Below are 20,712 nucleotides of genomic sequence, written 5' to 3' on the forward strand. Positions count from 1 at the left end.
CTTGTATGATCTGTATGACTTGCTGGACACAGGTCGTCCAGCTCACAAATGACGCGCCCCTGTCGGGTTCGCCGCTAAACGATCGGGCTCTTGGGCTTTGGTTGGCGCTTCTACGTCCTCCTAACGATGGGCCTCAGGTGACGGTCCTGGCGAAAGGACGTTCGAGTATGTCTCTCGATGATCGAGGACGAGGGAGTTGGCTGGTAGCAAAAGAACAACTGTGGTTGAGGTAGGCGGGCAAAACAGACAAAGACGACAGCCGCCACCGAGGGGATGGGTGGCTGCCAGGTTTAAGGAGACGGGGACGTTAAAAGAAGGTGTGGGCCCAAGCAGGGTGCCAGAGCCAAGAAGGGGAAGATGAGAGATGCGGCGCCGACAGGGCGACAGGGGGATGTTCAACAGATCGAAAGAGCGAGAGGCAGGGCAGGAGTGAGCGTGTGGGTGAAAAGCAAAGGGGGGGGGGGGAGAAAACGGTGAGACGCGGCTACAAGTATGTACCTAGGGCATTTTCTTATGCGATGCCGCCCATCTGCTGAGCAACAGAGCTGTGGACTGTAGTGCCGCTGGTGCGTGGTCTCAAATCAAAATCAGGGACGGGACAGCAGCAGGAACAGCAGGGCAGTCCAGGACACCAAAGGCGCGAAGGGGGATTAGGGGATTGGACCTTTGGACAACACAGGACCTGGGAACGATGCTGGGATGAATGGGGGTCGGGATGGCCCAGGTCGCCAGGTTGCCTGGTCTCCCGTCTCCAATTCAAGTCTCATCTTGTCGCCAGGATGGGGGTTCAGACACATCAGTGCCAACAACGCCAAACTGTGCGAATCGTGAAAGTGGGTGTGGAGCAGCAGCATCAGCAGCGCCAGCACCAGCACGGGCTGGGTCCAGATTGCTGTGCAGAACTGCTCTGGGGGATCATGGAACCTCTTTGCCATGCCATCTGCAAACTGCACATTGGTAATGCTGCCGTGATGTTGGATGTGCGGGCCCTGGACAACTCGCCGTACGGCGAGCGGCGACTCGATGCCGCGGCGCGTCGCTGTGTGAGAGCGAGTGAACAGGCACATCGCTGACGCCTGGCACCAGTGGGACAAGCCGGGGATTGGCCCCGGAGAGTGATGCGATGCTGGACAAGGGCTAGCGAGTCGTCAGGTGCCAAGGGTTGACGACCAGGGGCAGACAGGGGACACACCGTGGAACGACACACAAGAGACGGTTAGGAACCCAGATGTCCGTGGTACTGTTGTACACAGTGCGCTTGTGCCATATGGCTAACTCCCTTGTGGGGCAGTTGCCTGTCCTGTCGAACAGTGTGCGATTTCATTGGCCACTGCATCCGGCAGGCAACCGAGTGCCAAGCGAGCGGGGCATCGCGGGCTGACGGAGACAGTGCGCAGGGCGCAATGGAAACCCGTGGGTGAGATGGAATGGGACAAACGAGATCCCAAAAAGTCGACCTGCCCTGGTCTTGTCGACGCGTGCCCGCCCGGCCTGCCAAGCTCACTCCCCGCCAGGGCCTGGACCTTCAACCGGGGAAGCAAGCGAGCCCGAAAGCTGGCGGATACCGAGTGCCAGCAATGCCAGCAGCGTGTCGCAGGCTTTGCAGCACTCTCTGACAAAGCTCCAGGCGTGTCAAGCAGTCCCAGTGATGGACGATGTCGAGGCCTTGTTGTCCATATTGTTGTATGCTTTGCACTGCGTACTGAGGATGCCGCACAAGGAGGTCGAGGATTGGGGCGGTTGTGCAATTCGCTTTCTTGACGAACCCCCTGGGAATCTGTTACTTGGCTGTGGGGGAGCTGCTCAGCCTGGCCTGGATACCCTAGAAAACCTGGTTCTCCTGGCCTGCGCGAATTGCAGCCTCGGGTCCAGATCTGGTGAACCTGGAAGGGCACCACGCGGTCGGGTTAGCCTGATGAGTCGATGCAGGACTCAACCCGGCATCCTGCCGGCGCCAAGCGCACGAGAAACACTCGTCATCAGCTTGACGCTAGCACGGACGTTTTGGCGTTTGGGAGCTCTCGAATGCCAAAGAAGTCGACGGTTGTGCATGTCCAGCGCGTTGGCGATTTTTTCGCGCCTTCTTTTTGGCTCCGTTTTTTCGGCTTTTGGTGGGCGTAGTTAAAGTCCCAGACGCCTGTGGTGGATCTCTGCTCAACCGCCCAATCAGCGCCGGCCGGCGGCGGAGCATGTACAGGCTCCGAGCTGTGCTGGCCAATCAAACATGAGGGTTTAACCCGTCCCCCACTGTGTCCGCACAGTTAGCGCGCCTTTTTTTTCGACTTGGGCCTCGGTACTGGGTCCGAGTTCCAGGTTCCTGCATCTTTGTCAAAGTCTTAGGTGGGCAGCGGGCTGCGATCTTCTGATGTTCCCTCGCAGAATGCCATCCCATCCTTGTGCCGGCACCTAACCGTTCGATTTGACTGGATAACAAAGTGTTTGCAGCCTGCAAGGCCAAAGACTTTGTTCCTTGTACAACGGCCACTCCACAAGGGTCGGCCAAGGCAAAACACGTCTCTCTGCTGGCTCTTCCAGCGCGACCACCACTCATCAACAACCATACGAACGTGTCCCAAGCTCCCCCAGACCCTCAAGCCACGTTCGAAATCATTTGCGAAATTCCATTGCGGAGCCGTCAGATAACACCAACACGTTCGCCAAGAGGCTTCTCGCAAGCTTTGTGCAAATAGGAATGGCCGGTCCCAAACTCTCGGGCCTGCATGAGGGCACCGACTAACACCAACGTTACCTAGTGTATTGGAACGACGCCTGCTGAAAGAGCTCGCCTTCCATAGCTAAATACACTGCCATGGTAAACTTGACCTTTGGGTTTTCCGTTCATGCCGAATTCCATGATAATGTCTCCATCTTTCTGCTTGATGCCGCGTGTCTCGGGGTTGAGGAGTAACTCGATGTCAACTTTCCCAGCCCCTCAACGCTTTTCGCTGCTGCTGAAGCTCCAGCATCCTCTGACTTGCAGCGGCCAGCCCGAGCCTGCTCCACTGCGGCCGAGGTTGAGATACTGAGACTGTCTCACAGCTCGACGATGCGGCGAGCCAGAGCCATACGTACGAGTCTTCGCCCATCTCCGTTCTCTATAGACGTGAAGAGGCCAACGCACTCCAGATATCTATTATCTACCCGTTTTACATACTCACTCGGCAGTGATAGCCGCTCGCGCCGAACGCAACGGCCGATATTTCCCGTCAAGAAATCCTGGATTCAGGGTACAGACACGGCAGACAGGACATCCAGAAATGCCGTTTTGTGGTGGTCTGATGAGCATACGGAAGATATCCGTTCCTACGGAGTTAACCCGGCCTCACCTTTCCCCGGCGTTGCTACCGGTACTCTCTCTTCCAGCGTGAGAATCCTACCGCCAGCATGAAAACGTGGAGATGACCTCACCGGACTCCAGCTGCCATTGCTGTCATTAGTTATCCCCACGATCAAACCCTAGACAGCCCCTCCCGCTTTTCTTCTTCGAAGCCAAAGTGATGGGTTTGTTTTGATCGGATCCAGCCATCGTCCGATGACAGCCATTGGGCTCTCGCTGTTGACGCTAGCATCGCCAGATACTCTTCACCGTCAAGCGATCAAAACGGAGAAGGCAACCGGCAAACTTGCAAGCAGTATTGTTTGATTTTGTCAAAGACCGAAATTGTGAAACACTTCAACAACGGCCTACCTAACTTTTGGTTCAGAGCTAGGACGGCATGTACTGTCCCTAAGCTTGCAACCTGAACCAACTGATAGCTCTTCTTCGATAAGCCAGGAATTGTTCCACTGTCTACCTAGGAATCACACCAGGCACTTCTTCAGCATGCGCTGATCGCTTTTGCACCATCTCAACCATCCTCTTAACCGGGTTTTCGTTCACGGTGTGATGGAAATCTAGCTGTCAGCCTTCCCTCGTCTAACATAGCGCACTCCGACCGCCGTCCAATGCAACCGCTGAGGGCACCACACAGCTTCCGCAGGTTGAGTTGCTATTTATGGACAAAACTGCCACATCTGATTGGACTGTTGACTCAGCTGCGGCACATAGTGGTACATCGAGGTGCCAGCACAGAGGTCAGAGCCCGTGCAGCCCGACAGCGGTGACAACAAAAACATCCAGATCCGTCACTGTTCATCAGAGGACGAGTCGGGGAGTTTCCATCGAGCATTGGATGGCTGCTCAAAAAAGCTGCTTAAGACTAATAACAACCATCGTCCGATACATGAGCCTTCTTGAAGAAACGCCAAAGCGCGATACCATTTCACACAGCTGGGGATTCTCGTCATCGTGCAGACAAGCCAGCTTCCCCGCCAAGCCTAACACTTTCGACAAGCTTGCTGTGTGTCGAAAGGACCTTGTCGCATCGTCAGCCTGCTGAACGTCTGGGCAGGCGGGTTTGACGCGGGATGTCGTTCGATTCTCCGTCCCCCCTCTCCCCCCTCCCCACAGGGGTGGCTTCCAGGGTTGTGTGCGTGTGAGGCCCGGTCGGGCAACAGCGGATCGCTCGGGCCCGTCCAGAGCCAGTCGGCAAGCATGTCCCCACACGCGACACACTTGAGGCTCATTGGACGGCTTACGGTGATAAAATGTGACCCTCGGAGCTCTTGAAACTTTCTAGCTCGAGCACCGAAAATGACTTCTCGAAGAATATTGACGATATGGGAGCTGAATCCCCCAAAGCGGAAAGCTTGAGTTACGTACGATGAGGGTTTGCAGCCAGATTGCTGATGAACAGAGATGGAGCGATGTCACTACAAGAAGCCTGCGGATTACCGACCTGGGCGGTAGGGCTCTCACTAACATGCAGGTCGTTACCAAATGGGACAGGCACAGCAGTTGTCCCAGCGTCGGGGACATCTGCTCACCCCGCACCCGCCCGACACCAGCGTGAGTTAGCGGTCTACCCGTCGCCCGGCAGGCACAGGAAGAGGCTGACCGCCAGCACTCGCCTGCGATTTGACTGATCGAGAAAAAGTTTCCATGCCGAGGGTGCAACGAACCGTGGGTTTCAGCACACGGTGAGGTCAAGACAGAAGATAGACAGTGCCGCAAGTCTTGTCTGAACCGGAACCCGAGTGTAACCTCACCGTGAGGTCCAAGCTGGAGCTGAAGCAAGACACGGCTTTCGAGCCCGCGTCGAGGGAAGGCGAGCAGAACAACCCATCCAGGTTCTGATCTCATCTCACTGCTCCTGTCTTGGATTCCAGCATCAGTCCGACCGTTTGGATGACAGTTGCATGCAGCTGCCCACAAAGGACGCATCCTTTCCTATTTGGAGGGGGAATAAATCGATAGAGCAACGAAAGTGAGATTGGCTCTGAGATTGGCACGCTCTAAGCTTTTTAGCCAAATCCCAATGGGCTGGAAAGGCGACGAATGGGCCGGACGGAGACGTATCCAGGGACGGGAGATTGCCACTTTCATGTTCTGATCCCCGGCGGCCACGTGTTGCCGGAACGGGGAGCCCTGTCAGCATGACCTCCCCCTGGTTGGACGCACGCCGGTGGCCGGGCATGACACCGTGCGACTGCACCGTGAGCCGTGGGTAATGCCCTTCTTGGTGGTTGTCGCCCTGGGGTCGCCGCCGATTGGGCCAGCGCAAGACTTGCCATCCTTGCAGCAGATCCGCACTGATCGCTTTCCGAACCGTGTTGTTGCTGCGCTGGAGACAGTTGACGATGAACGACCGCAAAAGGGGGCTATTGAGACAACAGCACGATCAAAGTCAACAAATGTTGGTGGGAAACTCGGAGATCAAATGTCCTCGAAATAGACGGATAAGCTGGAAGAGATAACGGATAGCACGGCCCATGATGGTGAGCACTGTGGGTTACGTACATAAGCCGTGTCAAGCATTCGGAAATCTCGGGTTGTTACAGCATATCGCGACGCGGAGGGAGCAATCCAATATTTCGGGCTTTTTTCATTTCTTACCGCTCCGCATTAATTTGAGGTGCTGCATTTTTGAGCCGCATCGTGGACGGGCAGCATCAAGAGATCAAAAGATAGCAATGAAGGCTTTTTCTGTTTTCCCCCTTTTTTTTCATCGCTGACACGGCAAGCGCGCGCGCTCTGAAGAGAGTGTCTGATCGCGTTCCTGCAGGCTATCTGCGCGTTGCTGGCCCCAAGCCGAACATGCCGTGCAGCAGGTGGCTGATAAGGTCGCAGACTGGTTAGGCAAAAGGACTTTGCTCCCCCCTTGCTGCCACAGCACACAAAAAAGCATGTCTTTGACAATCTCGCTTCGGAATTTCTTGTCGGCAAAGAAGACAGCGCCTCGCCGTTGGCCGTTGGTCTGAAGCTCTCTGGGGCTGAGATGTGGCTTGAACTATCGCCCAGGCTCTCAGCTGTCATGTCAACCGCTTACTATTCTTACAGGATATCACATGAGCTGATATATTGTCATCGTTGACTGGCTGCAAGGGACAAAGGGAAGAGTAATATGCCGCATCCTTTCAATGTTCATCTCGATACGGATATCAGCTATGCAGGGCTTCAGGGTTCGGACGGGAGGGACTGGGTCGTCCTTGTTGAGCTTCTTGTCGACCAGTGCCTACGGATTACCTAAACCCGGGCTGTTTCTCCGCTGGTGAGAGACCCGGGTTCATCTGCAGGAACGGCAGCGCTCGTCAACCTAAAGGCTTTCAAGTTACGCAAATCGCCGACCAATTTGCGACTGGCAGCAAGATACATGCAAGCGACCGCGACTCTCATCAACTCAAATTCCTTGGCCTCTTCTTGTGAGAGTTCGAGTCTGCATTGCTTCTCCTCGCACGACGTATGCGAGCCGGGCTTCTTGTCCCTCTGTATCTGAGTGGGGAATGGATAGAGTTATGCAGCCTCCCCAAGACCAGATGATATGCTTACATGCTGATATGCGGGTAGTATGTCGCTTGTTTTGGGAACTTATGGCAGACGTGCAGCTAAGACTACTTAAGACTGCCGTGTGTCCTGCAATCGCTGCTGTGTCGCTCGGGAGTGGGGACCAGCCCGCAGAATCTGTCAATCGCGCCGGTGACGTTGTGTGAGGGTGCAGCCGTGATTACGAGTTGAGTCGCTGCGTTGTGTGATGAGTTCGGTGTTGCTCTCGCAGAGATGTGATGAGGGTTGTTGGCTTGATGTTTGTCCAACTGTTCAACTGGTTACGAAGGCGCCTGTTTACCTGAATCAATGGACAAGCCAATTGTGAAGCGACAACAAAAAATTCATTTGCGGAGGGGCTGAGGGAAAGAATCCCGAAGACGCTGGCCAGTCATGGTCTCTGGACGAACCAGGCCTTTCACTCAAGTAGCTCATTAGGTAAGGGCCTTAGGCGCCTGCCAGGCGGCAAGGCAAGGCTTTAGGCTCGCGCTTTTTGCCTGCTTGCACGGTTGCGAGTCACCTGAAGGAAACGGTGGTTCACGAGCCAAGTTTGCACCACCTACCACCAAGCCTACCTAACCTGCAGGTAGTGGTGTGCACTACTATTCACAACCCAGCCCAACCAAGACTGTGCTGAACTGGGCTGCACAACTCTGCGTATCATCCAGAAAAGCTTAACCCAAGTTCTGTGTGCTAACCTAACGGAGATCGTCGGTCGCCTCCGCCTCCGCCTCTGCCGCTTCACCCGCCCTCGCCTTGGCCGCTGTCAGGCGAGGCACGCCTCCTCGCTAAGACGTGCCAGCTGTTGGGTGGGAGAGAGACGCCGTGTCTCGGAGGAGGTGAGTTGGAAAGAACTGCCGTGCCGACATCCGTGCTCTTCTTTGACAGAGGAGAGAACACGAGGTTTTGTAATGGATGGGGGTTACGGACATCAGTCGCAGCAGTCAGACTGACGTTGTAGTGAAGAGTTACATGGGGATTACTGCTGGCGACGTCGGGCTTACTGAAAGCCTTCTGGCGGAAGAGGTCAATGGCACGGTAGTTTGCAACCCACGGCCCTGGGGCTTTTGCGCCGAGGGCTGTATCGACAGCAATCTGTATACGGAGCAAAACCTTGGGATTGGAGACGCGGGGAGTTGCTTTGGCCCGAGGTTTACTTCCCATAAGAAAGGGCAGACGGCATTTTAGGTATATTACTGCGACTTACACACGAGTTTGCAGCAACCAATTTACGCGACCCGTCGCGCAAGGTGACAGCTCTGAAAAAGACCCGAGAAAGCGGACGGCCAGGTCGGGTCAGATGCGGGGCAACCACTCGCAGAAGATGCCGTCCCTCTCATTCATCGTCAAGTACCTCGTCCTGAACCTGGACCCCAAATTGGGATGTCCCGTGTCTTGCACTGCAGTGGTTGGCTGATTGGTCTGTACTTCACCGGTGCGAATCAGGTTCCAGCCCAGCCCATCAGGCTGGTATGTGCCTGATGTTGCTGTTTGTTGCTTGCTTGCAGGGTGGCTTCTGTGTCAGCGCTGAGCTAATCTGCGTACATACATACAGCACAGGCCTGGCTGGATGAGTTGGGGGGCTGTATGAATTGCGTTTACACTGTGGTGTAGTATACCTACAAAACCCGCGATCTTGTAGGGAAAGAAGTTCGGCAGGCACACCTGTCCAGCTAAGAGCAATATCAAGCAACCTATTAGCCACATCTCATCGAGCGAGCAACAATCCCACAAGCACTCACGGAAGCGGAAAAGTCCCATTGAACACAGCAGCAAGGAAAGATATGCGGGGGGCAAATCACAGCACAGCACCACAATGGCCACATGCTTCCTCGATCGGGCCAATGCCAGCTTTGTAGACCCGGCTTCCTCGGCCGGCTCCGGAACCGCAACCGTTACTGCAGCCGTGTGGGACGCGGCGGCACGGGTTGCCTACCTAGCTGCGCTAAAGTGTCGGGATATGTGTGGGTAGGTAGACGGGAAGAGGAGATCAAGGCGACTAAAATGCGTTGAAGCACGCTAAGCCAAGCTGTTGCAGAGGCTTAGCTCTAGGTTGGGTTACTTATGTTCGCTGCCCACTCGGTGGGACGATCGGGAGGAATGAGGCGGGGCGGGGGTAAGGCGGACGGGAGGGGTCAGGTAGATACCTGGGCCAAGCTGGTGAGGCAAAGATCACGGGATGGAATTGCAAGCTCGTAAAAGCTTTTTGCTAGTGTGGTGGGGGAGGGGTAGCTAGGTTGAAGTCGTGACTGATCTTCAACGGGTTCGTCGGTGTAAGCTACCCCGACGAAAGGCCGATTTTGACTGGCTGCCTGAAAATCCAGCATTCCAGATCGACTTACACACAGCGAGCAAAACTGGCAAGGCAAGATGATGACCCAACCTCACCTGCAGCGGCGATCCGGATCCGGATGGATGCGGTGCGCCGTCGTGCCGCTCGCGGTGAGCCAAGAGAAGGAATCAAGCAGGCGTGGGGTACTCCCGCCTACCTAAGGCCCGCATTTGCATCTCACTGCCCGGGGAACTACACGAAGGAAAGGAAACCTTACCCACCACCTACACAGCGAATGCGATGTAATCCTCCTCTTTTGTTGCTACCCAAGCTGCAGAGGACCCTCGAAGACAGCCAGCCTTGCTGCCGGCAGAGTCACTACCGGTATTTGCACCACCAGCAGGAGCCATAGGGCATAAGGAACAAGGAATCGGTCCAGTCTAGGCATCCCTCTGAACGGTCCCAAAAGGCCCAGGGCCGGATGGATGGCTACGTACCCCGGTGCCCGTTTAGCCGGCGTCGAGCCGGTCGTCAAGATTTTAGCTAACCAGCTCGGTCCCCACCGAGACAGCCGCGCGAGGAATCCTTCAGCGGCTTCATCAACATCATGCTTGACTCGGACTCGTGCGGTGAATTCGATATCCATTGACGGCGCGGCGCCGGCGCCGCGTTTAGCTGGCATGCGGGATGCTGAGCTCTAGCATTGCCATGTTGGAGTCGATCACGATCTTGATTCGCATGAATGGGATGGAATTTTCTGCTGCGAACGAACTTCCCAATAGTCAAGTAAGCGGATTGGGTTTTTTTTTCAACTCCATGAGTCTGAAGGCTGCGTATGGACGGGATCCCCGATGCAGCAAAACAAGAATTGGTAGGTATGTGCGCGTAAGGAGAGCAGGCTTTCTGGCTTCCTCAACAGGAGGAGGAATATCTCGATTCTGAACACCTTCCCTCGGTGCCAGTGCGAAGGTACGGCACGACGGAGTGTTGAAGAGGTACGGGGAGGAGGGTAGAAGACAGAAAGGATATGTATCGTGCCGTGCTGTGCCGCAATCCTTCCTTTGCTCAGTCAAAAGTCGAGGGCCTTACTTTTGGTCTGTCCTCTGGCATCTTGTTTCCAATGGCTTTCTCCCACGTCATCTTCGTGCTGTGCCCGCGCCGCCCTGCTCCGCTCCATGCGGGTGGTTGTGCTTCATCTTTGCGTGACAAGGCGAAAGGAAGAGGGAGGAGGGTGGAAAGTGAGATGGGAGTCGGTTGAGCTGACCCAGGTCTTTCGGGTTTTGGTACCGTCTATCCCGATTAATTGCTCTAGAGGAGAGAAGATGGTGGTGAGTTGATTCCTTGAGATTAATCAGCCGCTTACATGGTTGAGAAGACGGCTTGTCCGGCTACAAGGCGGGGGAAAGGGGGAAAGGGGGAAAGTTCATGACAAGGTTGTGCCCCTGACCCCTGCCTGAGCAAGTGTTGTGTGTCTGTGTCTGTGTTAAGAGTAAAGTGGGGTCTGGAGAGAATTCTGCGATCTATTGCTCAGCGTTGCCTTTTCCTGACTGACTGATGAATGCCTTCATTCCGATAGAAGGACTACAACACTTATGGGAAGGGGATTTGGGGGCTTCTCCGCCTCTCGGCAGACGATTCAAGTTTAGTCTCAGTTTTGGGAGCCTCGGTAAGGGAAGGTAGATGTATCATTACAAGCTCCCTGACTAGGAAGTTCAGTCAACGATTATTGGCTCGGAATGGCAAATCCCTCCTTTCCATGAACCTGACCAATTTTGACTCCAGGAGAGGTTGCAGAGATTAAGGGGGCTGGGGTTGACAGCTGTTAGACTTGTGAAATCCCATGGTAAGGAGCTGGAGGGTATGTGACTGTGTCGAGGTGGCTAGAATGTAGACGTCGGTGGCGTTGACTGCTGAAGTTAGTTGTGATAGAACTGCTCCTTATCGAGGCTAATGTCACTCTCTACACCATTGACTTTCCATTAAGTCAACACTCCGTGTTGAGTGGTTGAAGAGAGTAAGGTTTAGTCCCCTTGGTAGCTAAAGCATTAAGCACCTAAACTTAGCTAACCTCTAAACTCTAAACAATCTTCCCTTATACAACCTTATATAACATCCGTTGTTTAGATAAAGACACTAGGCTGTGTTATATATCTGTGGAAGATCTTTGTTTTAAGGCTGGTCAATAGACTCCAGTCAAGCCTTATAGCCCTCCGACTTCTCTGGAAGATTGTCATGTTGCCTAAGTTCTTTTATACCACTACTACATGGCGGCTAACCGACTTGTAACCCTCTTTAGCTCGATTCATTGGCCGATAACGTAGAAAAGGAAGAGGGAGAAAGAGGTAGTGCTTTAGGTTGCAGGTAATCGTTAGCTTCCCTTCTGCTGGTGTCGCATCTAGGAAGATTCGTATGCTTAGCGAGACCCGAGTGTCAGAGAAATGTCACCATCGGTATCGGCGGGTTATCTCACTTACAAGTTGCAAGAACCGCGCGAAAGATCAGTCCTAGGCGCATCCCGCGTATCTGTCGCATGCGATATCGGTTAGCAGGCAGTTTCCCCAAGCACTGTGAGCTATTGGGAGGGAGAGTGTTGATGCCCGCCTAATGCAGGGCCGATGAATGGGAGAAAGACGAGAGTAGGAAATTGAGAATAAATCATCCGTGGCAAAAGGGAAGGATGTTCATCGTGTCAATGGGGAGAAGGACGAGGGGGACGGAAAGAGAGTGGAGAGGATATGGTCAAAATAGGAAGGTGTTGAAGAAGCTGGGTGAAGTGCTGAAGATTTGGGGCATAATTGAGCTTACTGAAAACGTTTAAGCACAGGAGTTGATTTAAGTATCCGGAGGTTTTCTCTCTCCCTCCTTCCTTAGTGGCCATGATATGTGAGATACGTGTTTCTACCTGAAATTTTACCCTGTTGAATGTGCACCTCTGTCTAGAGAGGCGATAGACCATGGGTCTCCCCTTTGAAGCCGTGGGGCAGTTTTCACCCAAGGATTTGGACCTAACAAGCAAAGAGCTGATCGCTCTTGGGTATTGGAAAGCTGTTAGCTAGTAGGATACATGATCGTTATCGAGGTGGTCCTGAAAAGGGGAGAGTGGGAAAAGTCATGAAAGCAAAGGAAAGAAAAGAAGGATGAATAAAGAGATAACGTATCAATCAAGGATACACTGAGTCATCGTTCATTATACCTCAATTTGCTCCAGTTCTTGAAAATATGGTAAAAGCCCAGTCTCATCAACCTGAGCCCGCTTGATGCTTTGCTCTGAGGGAAGATGAGGGCCAAATGCTGTAGCTGTCACATCCAACATAATACGGTGGACAATCAATATAGGCTGTACCATTTCCCATATCTGCTTCGTGTTGTTCTTCAAACTTGTAACCCAACATGAGCTTGATTCCCATGATAGTATGCTATACCCACGTCGTTCCAGCCACTGAAGATACTCCCATGATTGCCACTCCAAAAAGAATGGCTGGGGCAAATGCAAGTCGCAAGTCGCAAAATCCGATCTTGTAGAACATAGCTGCATTCGCAGGTTCGTGAAGCCGCGAGGATACCGAAGAGGTGGTATATGGTAAGGTTGTGAGCTCTAAACTGAGCGCAGGAAGTATTGGAATGTCTCTCTGCCGCAATGCTTTGATAGTATCGCCGGCGAGGTAGTTTTTAAGACAAAGGCGTCATGCAACTTCAATCTCTCCTGCTCTTGTGGCGGCAGGTACTTGCAGGCAAATTGCTTGAGCCTCTCCCGCCGATCTTTCATGGCCCGGATATATCGTAAGCGACACCGTTGCGAACTGTGGGATAGTAGCTCGTCAAAATTATCGCCTAGGGGAATAGCAGAATCTTTGTGTATGAGCATAGAAACATAGTCAGCACAAGTGCACCTATGGCACTTCGTCCGGGAAGTCTTGTTCTCGCAGCGATCACCACTAAGAAAAACTGCCAATTCAAGCGCGGAGAAACCATGGATATCGCGTTGGTTGAGGATCTCTTCGTCTGAATAGTCCAAAAGGACTTCTAAGCATGTGTGTTTGATGACCACCAGGTGTAGTGGGGTCAAGTTGCAGATAACTCGTTCCTTTAAGCAAGATGGCTTTTTCAATAGGTCGTACACCATCTGACGGTTGCCCATCAGAATGGCAATACTGAGGTCTCCGCATCCAAACGCTATGGATTAAATATTTATTAGCAAGTGCCAAAGTCGAAGGCAAGATTTACTATTAGAAAACCACTCTTTGCCAAAGGATCTTGAAGCAGGCAAATACCAAATTATCATGAACATTCATGGTTATATTTGAGACATACCTTTAGCGGTTCGATCTGAATAACTAAGATTTTTGGAGAGATCGGTGTATAGTTTAGGCAAAACCCTGTTAACATCTAAGGGTTCCAGGGTCATGTCCTGTAATGTAACCCGAACACCATCAGGAATCGACTGCACCAACAATTGGACAGGCCTCGTTATGATATCATGTATGTCTTTGATCTTGGTGTCTATCTGGGTTACAATCCAAAAGACGGGAAGTCTGATGATATTAAAGTTAGCGAGTTGAAAATCAGTGAATAATCATGGCAAAGTCTCTTGATTTGACCTCCCACATGGTCTGGAAGTTGCAGTCACAATACCATGGCGGAGCTAAAGTGCTTACTTTCCATACTGATCACATTCATGAAAGAGAACACAGTGCCTTGTCATGAAATGAAGTAGTGATAAGAGAGGCTCTACAAGTGAGACGAGAAAATCCTCATTAGCCCTTACAGACTGGTTCACGGTCATGATTATCTAACAATGACGTTACTGTCTGCTTTGGATTTATGACGATCTTCAAACAGTGTACACTACTTACACAGTCTGCCAGGTAATGACCTAATGTTTTGTGGTTGTGCCGTCCGATAACTGTTGGGACATTGGTTTCTGATTGAAATGACACCAAAAGCTTTGCTGTCGTTCTTGCAACGAGCTTCTTCCATTCTCGCTCGCAATTCCTGTCACTGCGATGATTCAATGTGTTGGATAGGGCAGCCTTAACCAGGAAGCGCATGATCCGGAATGCAGGCATCTCAAATTTATTGGTAAATACAATGGGACGGTAAGTGAGGACAGGGGACATCTCGTATCTTCTTCCAGAAGAGAAGATACATGAGAGTTGAACTGCTGAACTGAATAATATTCCCAGACCAGTAAGGTTGAGGGTTATTTTCTTTTGGATGTTATAGCAGAGGTCATGTTGGAGGCTGAACAGTCTGCCCTATGGCACTCGAAGATCGTATCAATCGTGACACTCATCAACAAAAGAAGAATGCTTTGGCGATGTCCCAACCATTTTCGGCGTACGGAACAGGTGCAGATGGCAACTTTGTTGCTTGTATAAGCCGAGATCAATTCCACAAACTCCTCGTCAATCATGTCGTTCCGTTGTTGTCCGGAGTTTAAGATTTGCGACTTCACAAGCCGAGTTGTTTGAGTTGCTGAGTTCGAGTTCGGTTTGTTCGTGCGAGTTTGGCTAGCATCATTTTGAGATTGCGTAAGCAGAAGTTCAATCTTTGACTCGTCTGTTCAGCTGAGTCATATCCTTGGTCATATCCTCCAAAGGCGATAACAGCGATGACACCTTTGTCTGAAGGGTGATGATCTCTTTTGCCCGTTGGGTATTGCCAAATGCTACGACTGTCTGCGAGGATCATCAGATACTTTCACTCTTATGACACGAATGAAGCAACTCTTACAGATTGAGTGTTTCGAGGGCGAGTTGGAGCCCCGAAGTCGCTTTCTCGACTCTTTCTTCCAGCTCCATGATCTTATCGCGCCTGAAGGGGTAAAGTGGTCGCTTTGTTGCCTTCCCCAGTTTTTTCGGACGCTTTTGCATTCTTGTCGCTGGTCAAGTTTGATATCAGCAGATTCAGTTCCTGAAGTTCTTGCCGACATGTTTTAATGTTATTATGGACACCGTCAACGACATCTTGGAAGCTGCTGGCCAGGCGAGAAACAACGGCATCGATGCATTTCAACGTATTTTCCAGGACCCTAACCTTCTCCCTCGCATGCCGGATATCTTCCGTCCTAGCGTTAAGGCGGGCAAGTTACTTGTATATAAGCTCGCACACCTGAAAACCTAGGGACACCGCTCCGACAGCGAAGCCCGGAGCAGAAAGAGGGTCGGCCATAACCAGGAGCTGATGGTTGTAGATAACCTATTTGATGGTAAAGGGCAAGAGTAAAGAGAAAATTCAATAAATAATAGCTAGCTCCAGTGTTAGTGTTGTGGAGAGTAGCGAGGAGGTATAGGATCAAAAGACGTCGGGCAGGAAGGGGAAAAGCCTGGGGAACGATCAAACTCAGCAAACGCTTATATTATGTTTCAGATGCGGGGCTAGCAGCTGTGTTAGCACCTACTTTGTAGATACTCCATGCAAGTCTATGCTTGAAGAAATGATTGGACCTCGTACAATCAGAAAGAGGCCAAACCAGTGGCGTAAGTTGATTACGCGCACTTCAGGGTAGTCGAGCCGACAGTTTTGGTAGGCCCGACGTATCGTAGGGGAAATCTGGGAACGACTTCTATAGGCTATGGGTGTTGTGGTGGAAGAATGAATAAGGCTGTGTGGTTTGGGCTGGAGAAAAAAGTCACAGGAGTGGATGCAAGGCAAGGCCCCCAGTCACTCTGACACGACGAGTAGCCAGCCCATCGCAAGTAGAAGTTATTGGCTCATTCCTTAAGTCGAAGGCAAATAACTTACCTGAACTTTGCTTTCTCCATCTAGGCAGGCAAAAAATTGAGTGCTCTGTTATCTTGAAAAAGCCTGAGACATCACGGTAATTATGAGGCGTCAAGAAGTACCTATCCATATCTGTCTAGGTAAGCTAGCTCTCCTGGAGGACGCGCCTGTCAGGGTCAAGAACTTGAGGGGAATCTTGCTCATGACCTTCTTCTGGAATATAACAGTTCTGGCGTTTTTCGCGGCCAGGCACATCACCGCCAGTGAGCGTCCTGCCACAAGGAATGAGGAACCAACACCAGGCCGGAGCAGCATAGAGACCAAGGCTATGATGGAAGAAGCTAGAGAACTGAGAGGGGTGTGCCCCTGGAATGAATATGGATAAGGATATAAGGCTGCAAGCCGGACAAAGCCACCAGCCTCGGCTTGCAATTTGCATCCATCTTCGCACTACTCGAATATAGTGTCATTATAGTACAGAATAGGGAATGCCGGTCAATTTGGTGGCAGGGAATGCCAATGGTACTGTGTTCCACGTTGAAAAGTAAGAGGAAGATGCAGGATGCAAGCTAACGGCGGGGTAATATGCCCGGCTTGCAGCCTTATCTCCTTTTCTGCACCCAAGAAACACCCTCCTGTGGTCCTCCAGCTTCTTCCATCAAGCAGTCCATCTCTTGAATATCTGCAAACTTGTTCAGTACCTAGTCAAAGTCTTAAACAATGAAGAGCTCCTCGAACTCCCCTTCTGGGTTATTATCAAACTCGTCACCCATGCTCAGGACATAGCAGCCTGATACCAAGGTAGCAAATTTGGTGTCGTGTCATCCTTAGACCTACGGAAAACCGTCATGCTGTCACAATGCTCTCATAGATACCACCGCCTTCTTGGAGATTTCTGGGTCATGCTCGAATATAGCCCTTCTCTGTCGCAAACCATGACCAATTCTCAAAGTGTGCCAGTGCCGATTTCTTGCCATCGTCGAACTTTTGGAGCTTGTACAATTGTGCCATCTTTCGATAGAACCATCGGCGCTATATCTTCCACGTCCTCATCTGGGAAGATGTCTCCGTCTAAGTACTGTAAGATGCGTATGTTCCGTAACGTTAGGATGGATAGTATCGTTGGTAGGATGATAGTCATAGAAAATTCCACTTCTGCCTCTTTTTTTCTCTTTGGTCACCTCTTTTATAAAGGATAACAAAAACCTTTCAACAATGATCAATCTCCTTCCATCTAGAGAAACCCTAGCAAATCATACCAGTAGACTCGAATAGCGAGGACTCAGTCTCGGCATCTCAATAGCAGTTGTATGATTTTGTCCACCGTAGTTCCCTCTCCTTTTTTTATTTTTTTTTTGCACTTGTCCACAGCTTCCTTCTTTCTGCAGAATTTGGCTACCCATCAGGCTTTCCTCTTTTCTTACTAGTATAGCTGAGGAGCTTCTGTGCCCAATGATGTATGTTATAAACATGTTATGAGTTGTTGCCTGTCTCTTTTCTGTTTGCTCTGAAGCCCTTGCTGCGTCCGCATTCACAGCTTTCACTGCTCTCGCATGTCCATGTAGCAGTGTTGAAGCAACATCGAGAGCAGACCACGAAACAATCGGAAGCATTTTGGACATGCGCAGTGTGCTAGTACTTCCGTACTCTGTCCAATGGAGATATTTCAATCATTTTTGCACCAGGACTTTCCAGAGTGATTGACCGGTTGGATGATGTTGTTGCCCGTTGTCTTAAAACACGTGCATAGGCCAAACATAGGATAGTCAGTTTTTGAAAAAAAGGCCTCCAGGAAAAGCGGGTTTTAAACTCGGACGTAGGACTAGTCAGAACCTAGTGAATCTATGTCCACGTACCTCCAATGCGCCAGTTGAATTGATACAGGAAATGGCATGTCGTCAGCCGTGTGCGAGTTGCTCTCCTCGGAGAAAGAGAATCAGAGCGCTCCATGAATTACGGCCAAGTGGGTTTATATGGTCGTACATCCCATCTTCTTCTGCCCTGTTAAAGAGATTCGGTACTCAAGCAGGTAGATCAAAGTTATTTGGATCACAATCAATGACATGACCAGTCCCTGCAAAGGTCAAGATGTTGAAACTACGCAGCTGGGTCAAAGCGCGGATTGTCCGATCGAGACACACCATCTCGAACGCCCAAAGTGCATTCTGGCTCGGTTCCATGGTTTGGTGATATCAAGTTTAGCTTTTCATAAACGATATCACGAGGGTCTGATGCTTTTTAATGTTGGCAAGATATAGAATGAAATCCAGACTTCGCTTACGTTCTGAAACAGCCCGGATTAGATATAGGCCCAGCAATATTTGGCATAAGCTACGGGAAAATTCGGATAATGACTTGTCAATTTGGCTCTTCTGAGCTGTGACGCATGGTTGCTGGGCCGCCAAATCTCTTTTTTCCCACTCCACCTTCTAGTTGTATCAAAAGGTGAGCAAGTTCTATCATGTGTGACCTTGGTACGATGAGTGGCTCACATGCACACATGGGAGACATGATTTGCAAGAAATAATTTCTTGTGTGATCCCTGCTCTCTTCCAGTATTAAGCTGACAAAAGCGTTCTTAAGCTGCTAATTGTTTCAAAATCCTCCCAGCACTTGATAACGTTATTGCACACACCAGTAGCACCAATGCTGTGATGATTGAAGGGTTCCTTCCATCATCTGGTGGTGTGTGAAGGTTTGATGGCTCTTCCAGTAAAACCCATATGAACAGTGACATAGGGAGTGTTGAATTGAACTGAATTGCATTTTCAACCGTATCATCCATGAGGGTTCTCGGTCGTGCTCACGACGCCGGCAGGCAAGAGGTACATATGCACTGACTAGTTTAACCTATGTACACGCAAGGAAAACCCAAGAGAGAAAAACCGGTGTCTTCTCGTGAGATAAGGGGTGGTGTTGGGGAAGGGAAAAAGTGTAGGGAAAGAGTGTAAAAAAAAATGGGTTAGGAGGGGATAGCGTAAGGTATGTAGATATCCAAACTAGAGGTCTCTGACTCTGCTTTTTTGTCATAAGGGGTGTGATACGAATCGCCCATGAGTCAAACTCGCTGATTGCGTTTGGAAACATCATCCTGATTGATATGCCATCGATCCATAGAGTTAATCACGGCATGGTTGCCGTAAGCCCGGATTTGCTGTCAGCAGGTTACAAGGAACTCTTAAGGTCTGGGATCATGCTTCTAAGTTAGGCCCGTCCCTTGCAATTCACGGTGCTGTTATCAGTGCCATGAATGAACATATCTCCAAATCACATACCTTAGCCGCACTCTCCGCAGACATTATCATCGATTTGCAATCATCGCATAATAACTTTCTAACCAGCCATCAGAAATGCATCAAATAGTCGTGCAGGTTCTGGCCAAGTTCGAGGTGGTGCCCATTGAGAAGTATATACGGATCAGTGTTGACGTCCAGACACTTGTCGTGGCGTGCTGTGTTGACCCAGCCAATGTCCGTTCTTCCTTCTTCCTCTCCTTCTCTTCATCAACCGTCTCTTGAGTGGGTCGCCCCAGGTATAAGAGAATGCAACGTATGGGTGGATTATCATCCAACAAGACCGTTGTGAGCTATCCAACGATGGGACCAGCCTAGTCAAATTCGTCCCTCGCTATTGTTAAGCTCATATCCAGGAGTAACAAGGGGTTTCTGGTCGCCATTGGTAGAAATTGTAGACTGCTCGGTGTTAGGATGTTGGCCTTTTTGGGATATTAGGCTTCAGGTTGACCGGGAGAAGATGGAACAAACGGATTTCCCGACGAGACAGGTTGAGCGGTTTGTAAAGGTCGTTGCGACAAGACTTCGGAGGCGGAACAGAACCGCTGGTCGCAATCTCTATCAGACACTGCGTAGGTAGTACGCATATGAGTCGCAGGGGATAAATCTGGCTGGGGTGTTGATGTGTTGGACGCACTAGATGAGGTTGTTCGGTCGAAAGTAAGGAAAACTCGTGTCCGTTCTTATAACTCTCTGGACAGTAGATGCCTGTAAGACTCGAGTAATCTCAAAATCAATCGTAGTGGGATGTACTAACTTGCAGCGAGGAGCAATAACTCGGTTCAGATAAGCAAGTCATGTTGTGATGGCCTTGTGGAATGCAGCAGCCGTATAAGTCTGGCCTACCGACCACAGGTTGTGGACGCTAAACTGTAGTCACGAGGACCGATTGTATGTAGTTTTGCTTGGTAGATACTACTAGGCAATTTAAAAAAAAAAAAGTACAATCATGACAAGCTCCTGACGAGGCACGCTACTTACCTCTGTGAGGCTGTTTAGTAAACCAGGGGGGCCTGAAATACCTTACATCATCATCATTTAGAAAGGAAGACGATGATAAACCTAAGTATATATTACGTTACCACTCGCTGTCACCTACACATATCCCATCTCCGTACCTACTGAAATACCCGTGAACACCCCTACGTAAACATAACCCCATCGACCATCCGTACATAAACCATGTAGGTAGTTAGTGGCTGGGAGACCGTACCCAGCCATTTATCATAGAGCCAGCGCGCAGTTCCTAGATACTTGGCAAAGTCTTGACCGTACAAAAACCTACAGAAAAGTGATAGGTAAAGTAGGCAGGCATTACAGCACGCCAGAGTCGACGATATCGTACCTCCGACATGGCAAGCAGATAGTAGATAAAAACCGAAAGAAGAAGGCTTGTCGATCCAACATGGCATGGCGACAAGACCGACCGAGAAGGCTCGCCAAGCTAGGTGGGTAGAAAGCAAGCTGAAGGAAAAGAGGAGAGGATCCCGGCAGCAAAATAAGCCCGACTGACTAAAAGGAAGGGCATACGTACTCTGCTCATCAGCCCCGACCGTAGGGCC

The 20,712-nt window shown here is 50.8% G+C and overlaps 1 protein-coding gene across 1 annotated transcript; it reads right to left on the minus strand.

The window, feature by feature from the left end:
- Positions 1-7,603: 7,603 nt before the first annotated feature.
- On the minus strand, positions 7,604-8,026 carry CTHT_0059950 (uncharacterized protein; the record flags this gene model as incomplete). Its single annotated transcript, XM_006696250.1, has 1 exon — positions 7,604-8,026. One exon carries the CDS (start codon positions 8,024-8,026, stop codon positions 7,604-7,606), a length of 423 nt encoding a protein of 140 aa, XP_006696313.1.
- Positions 8,027-20,712: the final 12,686 nt, after the last annotated feature.

The sequence above is a fragment of the Thermochaetoides thermophila genome (genome assembly GCF_000221225.1).
Source record: "Thermochaetoides thermophila DSM 1495 unplaced genomic scaffold scf7180000011821, whole genome shotgun sequence".
In the NCBI taxonomy this organism is placed as follows: Eukaryota; Fungi; Ascomycota; class Sordariomycetes; order Sordariales; family Chaetomiaceae; genus Thermochaetoides; species Thermochaetoides thermophila.